Source organism: Artemia franciscana, chromosome 8 (assembly GCF_032884065.1).
Source record: "Artemia franciscana chromosome 8, ASM3288406v1, whole genome shotgun sequence".
In the NCBI taxonomy this organism is placed as follows: domain Eukaryota; kingdom Metazoa; phylum Arthropoda; class Branchiopoda; order Anostraca; family Artemiidae; genus Artemia; species Artemia franciscana.
The window spans coordinates 33,159,018-33,175,013 of NC_088870.1; the positions used below are offsets into that span (position 1 = coordinate 33,159,018).

The window sequence follows — 15,996 nt, forward strand, 5'->3', positions numbered from 1 at the left end:
AATCAATCAGAACGGAAATTTCACAGGCTTGGTGTGTTTTAAATTGGTTGCTCCACTAAAGTAAATTAGGGATGAAAGATACGACTATATACTGTAAGATTCAAAAATTCTTGAAATACCTGACACTTAATCTTAATTAATGTCCACATTTAACCTAATGTAAGTTTGAAGCTTAAGTATGCTGTTGAGCCGTGATTTTTGCAGAGCAATAGACGTGCATAGGATGTAGTATTGTTTTCCATTATTGGTGCCGGGAGGATCATTTCTATAAAAGCGAGTGTTTCTACGCACCCAAGCCCGTGACATTTCTTTAGAGGAATTCTAGTTGGTTTTGATGACCTTGCAAAGACAATTTCGAAATGAGTTAATCGAACCTTTTAAGACTACTTAGATATACCTAGCCAGTGTCTGGACATGTTCATCATTTTAAAAAAGAGTACAAAAATAACAAATAAATCTAACGACCAAAATTCTGCTTGCAGCTTTTGTATGTTTGAATGGCATTCAAGAAAGTCCCCATAGTTATTGATCGATGAGTTGGCACATTCCTAAAAAAAAAAAAAAAAAAAAAAATTATTTCCTATACTTTGCTGAATCTGAAAACCGACCAAAAATTGAAAGAATTTTCATTTAAAAAAAATAATAAAGATGTCTCAGGGAAGAAAATTAAGCTTGGAGAAAGAGACGCATTTTAAAGAAAAGATTTGAGATTGATAGAACGGTATATAAGAGATGGTAGAGGAAGTAAAGACTGGTTAAAATGTCAGTTATGGAGAATGGGAAGCTACAAATAAAACTGACAAGGAGCTGGAAGATGTAGTCAGACAGTAAACTAGTGATATATTAAATAGGCATGTTAAAAAATTGAGAGGAAATAAACAGCCCGGGATTTGTTCCATTTAAATAAAAGAACGGAGCCTCAATTATTGATAAAGAAGGTGTTAAGGACAGATGGGGAGAATATTTTGAGATTGTATTAAACCATGATGAAGTTTTAAGAAATTATACAGAACTGAGTGAGAAAATTTTCGACATTTTAAAATGAAGGAAGTTACAAAGTTTGGGTAATTAGCGCAGTCGTAATTACCTGTGGCAATGAGATGTGTAGAAAGGTCTATGGTCTTGTTGTGTCCCAAAGCAAGCAAACATACATACATACTTACCCCAGACTTTAAAAACTTCCTTTTCCCCTCCCAAACCGTTATCCTACGCTGCAGTAGTAATAAAAACTTTCCACTTGAACTAAAAAATCCCGAATACCACAAGTAGTTGTTACCCATTTATGTGGAGATGACTCTGGTAAAAAGCTAAAATGAAGCTACTTATTAAGAACAAGAATGCTGCCACAAACTTCGCCGAAAAAAAAAAATTGGAAAATCATGTTCGAACCTTGAAGCCCATGGGAAGGCTCTGTCCTACATTGGTATCGTTAGACAAGTGCCTCGGGATGTTACAGAGGACAAATTGATGGCCCTCTTCAGGGCCTGATTGAGGCCAAACGTTGTGGTACTGCAAATGCATTAAACGATTTCGAAACCTCAGCTGACCTCAAACTTGCCGTCGAAATCCCGCCAATGGTTCGAATAGGATCATTAAAAATGAAAAACTTTATATTTTTGCATCTCAAGGGTTACAGGTGCCATAAAAATAGGCATAAAGTCACTTATGTACAAATGAAGCTGTCTACGGTCGATGCGCGAGTCCTGGATGCTTTCCATCTTAGGACAATACCTGTACTACGAAGCCGATGCGCTATTTAGCTTGTAACTCGTCGTCTCAAACCTGCTATCACGTATGATGCCCTGAAAACCAAAAAAATGATTGCAGATAATCCTAACTTATGGAAATTAGTGTCATTTCTTGGAATATACATGGTAATGCTCTTAAGAAGCACCCTTATGATTGAAGAATTCTTGAGAAATTCTGATGTTTTATATTTGCAAGAATTTTCCCTAATCGACTGCAATAAGGACCTCCTTAAATTCTATGATTCCCATGGGGGTTTTTTCGCCAGCCAGGCGTCTTTAAAGCCAAGGCAGACTATCTGATGGCATTGCTACCAAAGTTCGCAAAACAATTCCCAGTATCGCAGTGGAGACCTCAGTTAATAATATAGCTGTTGAAATTGCGAGAATTGAATTGTTGAACAATTCCCAGTATCGCAGTGGAGACCTCAGTTAATAATATAGCTGTTGAAATTGCGAATCTGTCCATTATTAACACTTACCCTCCAACAGACTATAAGTCCAAAAAATCAAAAAATGATTCGCTCTCGCGGCCAAACGTCTTGAAAAATGTGTTGCCCATCTTATTATCCATGAAAAACTTCTGATTGAGACTGATCTGACTTGAATTGTGACTTATCCTCAACTCGATCAAATCTTATCTTGCAGCTGACCAGTAATCTAGAAGTTCTAATGAAAGATCATGGCGCAAGCTCTCTTCATCTTACTGGGGCCACTACGAACATTGATCACGTTTTAGCATCGGGAAATATGTCCCAAGGCCAAGTGGAAGTCTTGTCCTCAACATTCACTTCTGACCATTTCCGACAAATATTAAAGTTAAAATTGCTGCTGCTGCCCTGACAGCCAATATTCCAGTGTGGCATGTCAAAGAAGAGTGGGAAAAGACAGACGCGTCATCTTTTCAACCGATCGACGACACAATCCTTCATAAGAGTTTGTCCTATGTTGTCCTGTATTTTTTATTGTTTCTTTTTTTTGTATTATGTTGTATTCCATTTCCTTGCTTTTTTAGTGACAGGTTAGAAAATAAATAAATAATAAACCAAAAAATATAAAGGTAAGTATCTAGGGATTTTAGAAAAACTAATTAAATCCCTTTATAAGAAAGGTGATAAAAGTGATTGTAGTAAATAAACAGCCATTAACTAGATTTATTTAGGAAGCAAAGTGCTTGCCCTGAAGATACTGATTAGAGTAAGAGATACTGTAGGTAAAACTTTCAAAGAGAAACAGTGTGGCTTTAGGAAGGGGAGAGAATGCCATAACCAAATTCTCACTCTTAGATTAATAATTAAGAAGTATCAGAACTGTCAGACGCCTTTAGTCCTTTGTTTTATAGATTAAGAACCTGCATTTTATTCAGCCGACAGAAAAGATTTCTTCTATGGTACACCAGATAAGTACATTCAAATGATTAGTCCTATGTATAAAATAATATCGCTTTGCTTAATGTAGGAAAGTAAGGTTAGTAGTTGGTTTGGTGTGGAATCAGGAGTTGAGAGGGGTTGTGTCCTATCACGTTTCTACGGATTATTTTGGTAGACTTTGTCCTAAGAGAGCACAGCAGGCTGTGGGATCAAATGGAAAGAGCTCAACAGGTGCTCAACATCTAGCCATGGGCTACATATAATATATCATCAAATAATCAGCAGCCAACCAGAAATGACAACCATAGTTACTATTTAAAATTTTTGTAATATAGACCTTAACTAGACGTTATCAGTTAAATCCTCCCTTGCTGGTGAACAAATTCATGTCCTATAGCTAACAACATACTTGGTAGTAAAACCAGATTGTAGAAAACTATAAAACCATCAAAATTTCATGGAATTGGAAAATATTTTCAAGACGTTTCTAATAATCCAAATTACGTGCTGAGGTCTAAATCCTCAGAACTACCCGTTCAACTAATCCATTCAGTTTGCCAATTACCTGTTTTATGATCAAACCGCGGAGTAGGACAAAGATATAGGCCTATAAATTTAGCATGTAAACAATCGATAGATAACTTACACAATGGTAGAGAATCTTAGTTTCAAGGGAGAATATCCTAAAGATAAACCTGGTAAACCAAACTGAAGAACCAACTCTGGCTCAGGTGATTTGTGCTTCAAGAGGAAGCCCATAGCTTGATCTGCATTGACATCTTTTTCTAAAGTTGTCACTTTCTGTATGGAATGGACTGTATCATGGGCTTGGCAACAATATATTTTGATATCATTCCTTGAGCACGTTTCTAGAATGATTTGGGCTTTTAAAAAGTAGTTGAGAAAATGAAAAATTATAAAAAGAAAAGAAATAAATTTCAGAACAGTCAAATACCATTTAAGATCAAAACAAGAATTGAAATAAAATATATCACAAAATGAGAGAGGACAAGTTAATTGTCCATTTTAACCATTTATCTTGTAAAGCCTAAGTGACTTTTCACGAGAATGCGCTACCATGTGGTATAACTTCCTAAGCAACTAGTAAGCACAATATAATAACAAACAAGAGCTAAGAGCTCATATGGCACTTAAGACGAGGTCGGAAGAGCCAAGAGCTCATATGGCATGAGCTCTAGCAAAATTCTAAGAATAAATAGATTGATTTAAAAGGAAAATCAGAGGCTTAATGCCGGTCGGGATTTAAAATAAGAGCTCTGAGACACAAGGTCCTTCTAAATATCAAAATTCATTAAGATCCGATCACCCACTCGTAAGTTCAAAATACCTAAATTTTTTTATTTTTCCTCTCCTTTCAACCCCCCCCCCCCTCAGATGGCCAAATCGGGGAAAACAACTTTATCAAGTCAATTTCTGCAGGTCGATGACATGCCTACCAATTTTCATTGTCCTAGCACATCCAGAAGCACCAAACTCGCCAAAGCATTGGATCCCCCTTAACTCCCCCAAAGAGAACGGATCCAATCCGGTTACGTCAATCACGTATCTACAACATTTGTTTATTCTATCCGCCAAGTTTCATCCTGATCTCTCCACTCTAAGTGTGCTCCAAGATTTCTAGTTTCCCCTCCAACTCCCCCCAACGTCACCAAATCTGGTCGGGATTTAAAATAAGAGTTCTGAGACATGAGTTCCTTCTAAATATCAAATTTCATTAAGATCTGGTCACCCTTTCTTAAGTTAAAAATACCTCAGTTTTTCTAATTTTTCTGAATTAACACCCCCCCCCCCAACTCTCCCATAGAGAGCGGATCCTTCCAATTATGTCAATCACGTATCTACAACTTGTGCTTATTCTCCTCATCAAGTTTCATCCCAATTTCTCTACTCTAAGTGTTTTCCAAGATTTCCAACTTCCAAGGTTTCTGTTTCCCCTTCCGACCCCCTATGCCTTGGATCCGATTCGAAATGAAAATGGAGCATCTGAGACATGAGATCTTTCTACATATATCATCATATCAGTTTCATTCAGATCCAATCACCCATTCTGGTTGTAATTTGAAATAAGAGCTCTGGAGCACAAGATCCTTCTAAATATCAAATTTCATTAGATCTTATCACCCTTTCATAAGATAGAAATACCTCATTTTTCTAATTTTTCCAAATTACCCCCCCCCAAATCCCCCAAAGAGAACAGATCCGGTCCGGTTATGTCAGTCATGTATCTTAGACTTGTGCTTATTCTTCCCACCAAGTTTCATCGTAATCTCTCCACTCTAAGTGTTTCCTAAATTTCCGGTTACCCCTCCAACTCCCCCAAATGACACTGGATCTGGTCAGAAAATAAATTTAAAAGATCTGAAATATTTAAAATAAGAGATCTAAGTTACGAGTTCCTTCTACATATGAAATTTCATTTAGATCCGATCACTCCTTCATAAGAAAATTGCCTCATTTTTTCAGTTTTTTCAGAATTAACCCTCCCCCCAACTCCCCCAAAAAGAGTGGATCCTTTCCGGTTATGTCAATCATGTATCTAAGACTTTTGCTTTTTTTCCCACCAAGTTTCATCCCAATCCCTCCACTCTAAGCGTTTTCCCTGATTTTAGGTTTCCCCCTCCAACTCCCCCCAATGTCACCGGATCCAGTCGGGATTTTAAATAAGAGCTATGATACACGATATCCTTCTAAATATAAATTTTCATTAGTATCTGATCACCTGTTTGTAAGTTAAAAATACCTCATTTTTTCTAATTTTTCTGAATTAACCACCACCCCACTCCCTCCCCAGATGGTCGAATCGGGGAAAAGACTATTTCTAATTTTATCTGGTCTGGTCCCTGATACGCCTGCCGAATTTCATTGTCCTAGCTTATCTGGAAGTGCCTAAGCTAGCAAAACCAGGACAGACAGACCAACAGAATTCATGATTGCTATATGTCACTTGGTTAGTGCCAAGTGCCATAAAAATTGACAGAAAGGAAGAGTGGACAAAGAAAACAGCTAATTAAAATCATTTTGATTACGTTTTAGGGGAAAGGCACATGTTTTGATAAGAGAACAAAGCTTACAAAGCTTAGCAAAAAGGCAGTAAAATAATGACAAGAATTTACAGTTAAGGAAAAAAACACTCTAATATTTATATATATATACTAGCTGTTGGGGTGGCGCTTCGCGCCACCCCAACACCTAGTTGGTGGGGGCGCTTCGCGAAGTGCATTCGTAGTGGTTCAGACTCGTTGCCTCTTTCTCCAGAGATCGACCAAGTTTGTTGCATTGTATTCCACTTCTTCGAATGCTAGGTGGGGTCCAACGTTATAAATCGTGTAGGAGGCGTCCTTCGCTCATGCGGGCCATATGCCACCAATGCTTCCATCTTCTTATTCTGATCTCGTCGGACACCACTGGTTGTTCGGTGTCAGCCCTATCTGGGCTTTCGTTACTCTGTCAGTCCAATGTACCGCAAGGATTCTATGCAGACAATTATTATCGAAGCCAAGTAGTCTTTTCTCAGCATTCTTTGAAAGGCTCAAGGACTCGCATCCATACAAAAGTACAGCGAGTACCTTACTCCTAAGCAATCACAACTTCAACTTCTGAGAGTAGTATCTACATCTCCAAATATTCTTCAGCTGAGAAAAGGCTCCACCTGCATACACTATGCTTAACAAACTTCCCTATCATAATTTCCATCTTGGGTAATTGTACTATCGAGGTACTTAAATTCTCTGACCTCATCTATATCAGTGCCTTCGTACTGAATCCCAGCTGCAATGGTCGTCACAACTGCGTTTGACAGACTTTTTGTTTTATCAACATTAATATTCAGGCCCATATGGGTAGCTTTCGCTGCTAGTTCATTCAGTTTATGTTGAATGTCCTCTTGGCAGTGAGCCATGAGAATAATATTGTCAGTGAAATTGCAGTCGTGTATTTGACGGTCGGGGCTTAATTGTATGCCTCCTCTAAAGTGACAAGCTCGAAGCACAAAATCTATAAGTATTGCGAATAATATTTGAGATAGTAAACATTCTTGACGCATACCAGACTCGACAGGGAACTACTCGGACAGCCCATTCTCCGTCTGGACTGCACTGGACCTGTGCATCATACAGGACCTTAACCATATTCATAATTTTCGGAGGCATTCCAAACGCTAGGAGATTTTTCCACATTACCTCTCGGTGCACAGAGTCAAACGCTTTCAAGAAGTCTATAAACACTAAAATAATCTGCACTGGCGATTCGTTTGATTCCTGCAGTGGAAGACGTAAGCTAAATATCAGGTCGCAGCAAGAACGAGTCTCAATACTTCTTAATACTCTAAATACTTCTAATAGTCTTAATACTTCTTTAATTGTTAAACTAAAGAAACTGGTCTCGAGGAGGTGTGGAGGTTGTCAGGCCTACTCATGTTAATTATTACTCGTTTTGAGTTTGAATTGGCTATCTATATATATAAAAATAAGTTGTCTGTGTATATAAAAATAAGTTGTGTGTGTGTTTGTGTGTGTGTGTCGAGTGACGTCATGTTTGTGTGTCGACTGACGTCACGTTTTCGACTGACAAAATTACAGACCAGGACATCGGGACACAAATGACGACCGGGACACCGGCACATAGGGAATATAAATGACGACCGGGACACTCAAAGAGAAAGCGACCGGGACACAAGGAATGTTCGATTAGCAATCACCATCAACAAAGCACCGGGAAACAAATGACGACCGGGACACAGGGAGTATAAATGACGACCAGGACATAAGTAAAAAAAAAAACTAAAAAAAATATAAAAAAAAGGTAAAAACTACAAAAAACTAAAAACTAATAAAAAACTGAAAAAGCTAAAAAACTAAAAAAAACTAAAAAAGAAAAAAAAGAAAAAAAGGAAAAAAATGAAAAATAAAGGAGAAAAACAAAACTAAAAAAAATAAAAATAAAAAAAAAATAAAAAGAAAAAAGAAAAAAAAAACTAAAAAAAGTAAAAAAAAGTAAAAACCAAAAGAAAAACTAAAAAGAAAAAAAGGGGAAAAATACAAAAATTGATTTCATCGTATACCATTTCAAAAACGAATGTATATACAGACTGGGACACCGGGACACAAATGACGACCGGGACACAGGGACACAACTACAACGGGGACGCCGGGGGGCACAGGGGGATATATAAATGACGACGGCGACACAGGGAATGGTCGATTAGCAATCACCATCAACAAAGCTCAAGGGCAATCATTAGAATCATGTTCATTAGAAGCATGTTCAAGAGTCGGTAAACCTGACAATCTTTTTATATGCACAGACAATGGGACAGCGAAGAATGTTGTATATTCGCAAGTTTTACGTAGTTAAAAACATATATATATATATATATATATATATATATATATATATATATATATATATATATATATATATATATATATATATATATATATATATATATATATATATATATATATATATATATATATATATATATATATATATATATATATATATATATATATATATATATATATATATATATATATATATATATATATATATATATATATATATATGTATATATATATATATATATATATATATATATATATATATATATATATATATATATATATATATATATATATATATATATATATATGTATATATATATATATATATATATGTATATATATATATATATATATATATATATATGTATATATATATATATATATATATATATATATATATATATATATATATATATACTAGCTGTTGGGGTGGCGCTTCGCGCCACCCCAACACCTAGTTGGTGGGGGCGCTTCGCGCCCCCCCCAAGCCCCCCCGCGCGCGTAAGTCGTTATGCGCCATAATAGTTACGCGCCATTGTAGTTGTGTCCCTATGTCCCACCTGTGAATATAGATATATATATATATATATGGTTTTAACTACGTAAAACTTGCGAATATACAACATTCTTTGCTGTCCCATTGTCTTTGCATATAAATAGATTGTCAGGTTATCCCCCTGTTTCCCCCGGTGTCCCCGTTGTAGTTGTGTCCCTGTGTCCCGGTCGTCATTTATATTCCCTGTGTCCCGGGTCCCGGTCATCATTTGTATCCCGGTGTCCCGGTCTGTATATACATTCGTTTTTTAGTTTTGTTTTTCTCCTTTATTTTTTTCCTTTTTTTTTCTTTTTTAGCTTATTTAGATTTTTAGATTTTTTAGTTTTTTTTATTAGTTTTTAGTTTTTATTTCTTTTTAGTTTTTTTGTCCCGGTCGTCATTTATATCCCCCTGTTTCCCCCGGTGTCCCCGTTGTAGTTGTGTCCCTGTGTCCCGGTCGTTATTTATATTCCCTGTGTCCCGGTCGTCATTTGTATCCCGGTGTACCGGTCTGTATATACATTCGTTTTTTAGTTTTGTTTTTCTCCTTTATTTTTTTCCTTTTTTTTTCTTTTTTAGTTTATTTAGATTTTTAGATTTTTTAGTTTTTTTATTAGTTTTTAGTTTTTTTTTCTTTTTAGTTTTTTTGTAGTTTTTACCTTCTTTTTAGTTTTGTTAATTTTTTTTTTTACTTGTGTCCTGGTCGTCATTTATACTCCCTGTGTCCCGGTGCTTTGTTGATTGCTAATCGAACATTCCTTTTGTCCTGGTCGCTTTCTCTTTGAGTGTCGTCATTTATTTTTTTCTTTTTTAGTTCTTTTAGTTTTTACCTTTTTTAGTTTTTTTTTAGTTTTTAGTTTTTTTAGTTTTTTACCTTTTTTTAGTTTTTTTAGTTTTTTAGCTTTTTTATTTTTTTTATTAGTTTTTAGTTTTTTTGTAGTTTTTGCCTTTTTTTTTAGTTTTTTGTCCTGGTCGCTTTCTCTTTGAGTGTCGTCATTTATTAGTTTTTTCCTTTTTTTTTTTAGTTTTTTATTGGTTTTTACCTTTATTTTAGCTTATTTTTCAGTTTTTTCCTTTTTTTTAGTTTTTTTTTATTTTTTATTTTTTTTAGTTTTTTACCTTTTTTTAGTTTTTTTAGTTTTTTTAGTTTTTTAGCTTTTTTACTTTTTTTATTAGTTTTTAGTTTTTTTTTGTAGTTTTTGCCTTTTTTTAGTTTTTTCAGTTTTTTTTTTAGTTTTTTATTGGTTTTTACCTTTATAGTTTTTTTAGTTTTTTAGCTTTTTTATTTTTTTTATTAGTTTTTAGTTTTTTTTGTAGTTTTTGCCTTTTTTTAGTTTTTTCAGTTTTGACGTCACCTAATCCAGTTTTTTCAGGTGACGTCACCTGACACATCCATCCACACATCCATCCACACATCCACAGACAGACAACTTATTTTTATATATATATATATATATATCCATGCAGGGAAGATACCAATAGCAATAGAGCCATCTACCAAAAAAAGTTAAAAAATACACAAATCTGAATTTGACTAATAAAAAGAAAGAGAAATCAAACCATCACCCTTCTAAAACAAAATCTTCCACAGACAATTTTGACATTCTACATGCATGTAGCCTTAAAATGGTTGCATCAGTAGCTGTAATGAAGCTAAGAGCAAAACCTGACATTAGTAGCAACTGAAAACTTACAGATATTTTTTCAAAGAAACTATTAGATGAGGAAAATTTTGCAATTGAAGCTGATTTGGAAACTGTAACTATGATACAGATTCAAGTAAATAGCAATAATTTTTTGGGAATTTTCAATGAAGTCCAAAACTTCCTTAAGTCAGCAGAAAATCAAAATAAGAATCACCATGGCCAGAAACAGGTATCATTTCGGCCAAAAATTTTCCTTCCACTGAGTTTTTTGGTCAAATTTTAATTTAGTTTTTTTTCAACAACACTAGGAAACTACTAAAAGGTCAATAAAGCTTCATTTGACATCTAGCTTATACATAAGTACTGTTTTGGTCATTTTGTGCAACAAAATGACAAATTTAGCCTGAACAGGGACAAAATGTTGTCAAGTGACTCAAAATTTTTGAGTCACTGATTCAAAACAGTTGAAAAGTTATGTATTTACCTTCAAAGTTTTGAGGATATACTGGCAACTCATGGTAGCTTTGTCTCTGAAGTTTTCCTATCTGTTTCCCCATCTAGGATGTCACTGAGGCATAATTGAATATGCATATTAGAACCAGCATTTAGTAGCATTAAGATCTTTATCAAAGTCTTGGATCTGCTGCTGCATATGATTGAAAAACAAAATGTCTTCAAGATTGTGTGTTTCATTATTCAAAATGTCTATGTTGAAACTGTAAACAGTTGCATCCAAATTAATTCACTAGATCATAAAAACTACATATATTACACCATACTACTACTACTAACAACTCACTCCAATGCCAAGCTGCCTGAGGCCAACACAGCTGCATATGCTCCTCTTCCGCCCACTATTCAAAGGTTCTACCTTTACGTCATACCATGAAGTTTCATGTTCCTTTAAATACCTTCTTATAATCTCTCCCCATCCCTTTCAGGGGCAACCTGCTTTTTATTTGTTCCCAGATAAATTGCTGGAAAGCTCAATCTTCTAATCTGCCATCCTTTATCTGTAAAAGGTGGCTTAGTCACCTTAAAACTTTTTTTTCAAAATTGGTATGGAGCCACATTTATGCACAGCTTATTATTCAATATACAGTCAATCAAACGAGTAGCTAAATTATCCCTAGTCAATTTCATTGGAAACACATTTAGCTAATTTCCTTCAACCTTTCAAAGCACCCACATTTCAGCACCATACTAGAAAACTGTCATTAATATGTCTTCTGACATTCTCATATTGATGAGCACACTTATCTTTATATTCTTTTCAATTTTTTTTAAACAGTGAAAAATCATGCTGCATCTTGGTATTCAGGTTTTACATGTTCCTGTGATTTTTTTTTCCTCTGAAAATTCATATTTTGCAAAGGCAGTAATTAGTGTACTTAAAATGATCAGCAACAGCTCTGGCATTCTTGTCTCTGTATATATTTGTTTTTGTTTTTTAAGTTTGACTTAATTATCCAGTTTAATTTCTGACCATTTTAGGTTTCATTTTTTTCACCCCGAGTTATTTTAAATTTGACTCACCATGTGACTTTTATTCTACTTGTTTCAGGTCTTAATATTATGCTATATTTTTCATACCATGTAAAGTAGAAATAGTAATCTGTAGTTTCAATGGTAAGGTGTTTCCTTACAAGATATTGAAGCTGATGGGAAACATCAATTATATTAATAGATTTCTCAATAGCCAAAGCTCTTACATGTGGATCTTTTAGGAAAATAATAACCAATAGCCCAAACAAATTTCCTTTGTTCAAGCAGACAACAACATGGATCAAGATAGATTGAGATTTGTTTAAAAGTTTATCAATGCAAAGCAGAGTCCTGGTCAAATGGCAAAACTGTCTGTACTACTGAAAAACAGGGATACAGCTAAGGGGGGGGGGTAATCCTGCCGACACCTTTGAATTTTTTTACCTCTACCTCTGTAATTGGTGCATCTTTTGACCTTCTAGGGGGAAGCGCCCACCTCTAAAACACTCTCTAGTTCTAACCTTGCTTTAGTCTTAACTAGGTACTAAATTATTTGTCAGATAAGTCAATTTGAACAGTAGCTTAATGTGTGTTGATGGGGATGAAAACTAGGTCCAAGCATAGGGATGCAGTTTAACTGCATCCCACCCCCTCTGACAGGTTGAGTATAGCCCAATACTAGGCTAAAAAACCCAAAAAATACTTATTTTCCTGGTTTGAATTTTTTTCAGTTATTTCTGATTAACAGTTGGTTTATATTGCAAAGTCAGCAAACTTTTCAATATACCCAATGAGTATATCTGGCTCTTGGCATTAGCAAAGAACAGGGCAAAATGTGTTTATACTGGAAGCAAATGGGAAAATCTAATAAGGAATTTTGTTATTCTGGTATTTATTTCAAAAAGTAATTTTTTCAATAAAACCCATTGTTTAAGATACCGAGTAATCAGACAGTTAATAACCACTTAAATAGTTGAATCATCTTAAAATCTTGATTAAACCACCTAGAAACCTAGGTGGAATAAACCAGAAGAAAAAACAAGGAAGCACAAGAATTTGTTCACTAGTGGATAATGCATAACATTGTGACCCAAGAATTGCCAAATTTACAGAAGATTTAAGGAAAGAAAAAGTAACAAAAAAAATGGGAAAAGAAGATGCCACTTTAGCCAAAATTGAAGAAAAACAAGGAGCTTTTTTCTTAATTTTCATGATGGCTAAAAAAAAGAAGACAGCTCTCAAGGTTTGAATGACTTAGAGAAAAACATCAAGGGCCCAAGAAGTTAAGTGAGTTTTACTGCTTGCCAGGTTGATAAAAGTTCTTATATTGAAGTTTTCAAGTTTCTTCAAGATGTTTTTCAAAAATTCTCTTGGGAAATAGGTAAATTTTGAGGATTTTCTTTCTGTTTCTTAGCTAGGCAGAATGTGAGCACACCACTTGTTGTATCTTTTCATGCTCTTTCTAGATTTAACCTAGTAATTACTTCATTTGCAAATTTTATTTTGAGCCCTTCTTAAAGTGACACCTTGTTCAAAATTATTTGACAGTACAAAAAAAATACCAATAATTATGATTGAGCTTATTAATTAATTTATCAAATGATAAAAATAATTAATTCTGATGAAAAACATAGGCTACTTATCTAAACAACAAAAGCACATTGATTCCCTTAGTCCATAATGGATGAATATACAACTAACTGTAAACATTTGCATGTTTTTTAGAAAAGCAAGGCTCTTTTCCTCATGACAATTAATTGGTGATTGTTGTAGAATAATCATACTTATTGTTATCACAATGCACAGAGTTTTCTGCTTGCTGTGCAAAAATACAGATGTATAATAAAACACTTGGAGCAACTAGTAAAACTAAATGCTAATACAACAAATAAAATCAACACTTCAGTACATAACATGGGATCCTCAGATCCCATATAGATGCATTTTGACTTTTTGAACATCTTTTCTCTCTTGCAAAACCACCACAAACTCACCATTACAGATATTATATATTTGCACATTAGGGGATGGAGGTGGGGGAAGCATAGCAAATATCAAATACAGCAATGGTTAGTTTATGTATTTAATATATGCTATGCTTTAACCCCCCCCCCCTAATGTGCAAATATATAACACAAATTTGTTTCTAAACTATTAGAGATCTGTGATTTCAAATATCCAATCAACAAAAGCAGAAGTGATTACAATTCTATTCATGTAAATACAAGAATATTTGGGCTGGAATAACTCCATAATGGTGAGTTTGTGGTAGTTTTGTAAGAGAGAAAAGATATTCAAAAAGTCAAAATGTATCTATTAACAATAGTTTCATGACCCCAAACAATTGTTCAGGTACTACCAACATTGACCAAACAAATTACCTATATGACATATGTAATATAGCTTATCATCAATACATTTAATCTAAGATAACTGTTGCAAAGCAGAATAATTGTATAAAATAGTCTATAATGTAAAGGTAACTTTTATTAAGTTTAAATATTGAAAAACAAGTTTCCCTAGTTTTTAGTTTGTAGGCAATCCTAACTCACCAGGTCTATTCTTTCATTGAATTTTTGAGACTTTAATAAGGAATATGTAAATCTTGGATTAAGGTGTACCTAAGACCATTGGGGAGGGGCATTTTCAGAGTAATGAGCACTGTGCTGAAAAGAAGCCAGAACAAAGGAATTTAATGGTAAAGAACTATTTTCACTTTATTGAGGTGTTATGGTGTAACTCAAGACTATTAAAAATTAACCAATTATCATAATGGGATAATGGACAAAAAAGACATTATTTGTTATCTTCACTTTGTCTCTACATGAACAATGGAACTGTCTCTGACTTTAACAAACTTTTTACCCTGTCACAGGATCCCTAAATTTTGAAAAATGGCTTTTTATAGATTTTGTCATGTGGCTATGCCAAGTCAGGGTTCCTTTCCTGCATTTTCCCCTAAACATTAAGCTATCTATCTTAAAGAATAAAAACGTTTTTTATTAAAAAACACTAAGATCAATTTTAGACAAACTACATAGTAGCATGACTTACCCTCAATCTGCACTTCACCTTGCCATTCTTCCATCAAAGGTGCATGGACACTTACAAATTGGATCCCCAGGGCTTTCAGCCAGAAAATAATATTGTTCAGATCATAGAAAGAGATGGAATCTTCACAAATGATCAGTCCCACATGCACTGGTGTCTTTTTACAAACTTTTAGTTCTTTGTTAAGAATCCCTAGCCTCTTGCTACCAGAGAGAGTAGTATAGTCTGAAGATATACTGGCCAAAAAGAGCCTATATATATGGTAAACTGTGAACTTGATGCTTATGAAAAAACAACTAAATCTATGCTGTAGTAAAAATATGGATATTAATATGTTGTGGATTATTTGACATAGCTTCGACATTTTTCATTCAATTCTTCTTGGAAAGATTGACGTGAATTTTAAATAAAAGTAAAAACTGGCTCGTCTACAGGAAAATAACAAATGCTAGTTGTCACTGCCTAGCAAAGCCAAAAAAAGAATTCTGAAAACACAAAGAGAAATGCTAACTTTTCATTCATCTATACCTTCACCTTGACCTTGGCTGAACCAAAACTGCTTCTAGGGATGATGACGTCCAGATCCACAATTAAGCTCAGCTAAAAAAAAAATTTGGTAAGAAACTAAAAAGATACTCAAGATAGTTATACAAAATATGTAATAATCAAGGAAAACTTAGAATATTTCAACATATTGAAATGGATGAAAAAAGAATACGAACGCCATAATAAATACTTTTTATGCATAGGCTCATTAAGGAAAAACAAGTTTCTGTCATTAAATTTTGAATCTTGAAATCT

General features: G+C 34.3%; 1 protein-coding gene across 1 annotated transcript; it reads right to left on the minus strand.

The window, feature by feature from the left end:
- Window positions 1-402: 402 nt before the first annotated feature.
- Window positions 403-15,593, minus strand: LOC136030318 (dehydrodolichyl diphosphate synthase complex subunit nus1-like). Its single transcript, XM_065709214.1, has 3 exons — window positions 15,199-15,593; window positions 3,762-3,984; window positions 403-548 (listed from the first exon to the last, which is right to left on the minus strand). Exons 1-3 carry the CDS (start codon window positions 15,557-15,559, stop codon window positions 458-460), a joined length of 675 nt encoding a protein of 224 aa, XP_065565286.1. The 5' UTR covers window positions 15,560-15,593; the 3' UTR covers window positions 403-457.
- Between the last annotated feature and the right edge of the window lie 403 nt (window positions 15,594-15,996).

Bases quoted from the DNA above. Each gene is read 5' to 3' on its own strand.
- LOC136030318 (XM_065709214.1), bottom strand. From the start codon at position 15,559: ATGTCGAAGCTATGTCAAATAATCCACAACATATTAATATCCATATTT. The intron at 3,985-15,198 runs GTAAGTCATGCT...AAATCATTCTAG, and splicing joins AGGTGAAGTGCAGATTGAGG to AAACGTGCTCAAGGAATGAT. The intron at 549-3,761 runs GTAAGTTATCTA...TTTTTTTTTTAG, and splicing joins CTAAGATTCTCTACCATTGT to GAATGTGCCAACTCATCGAT.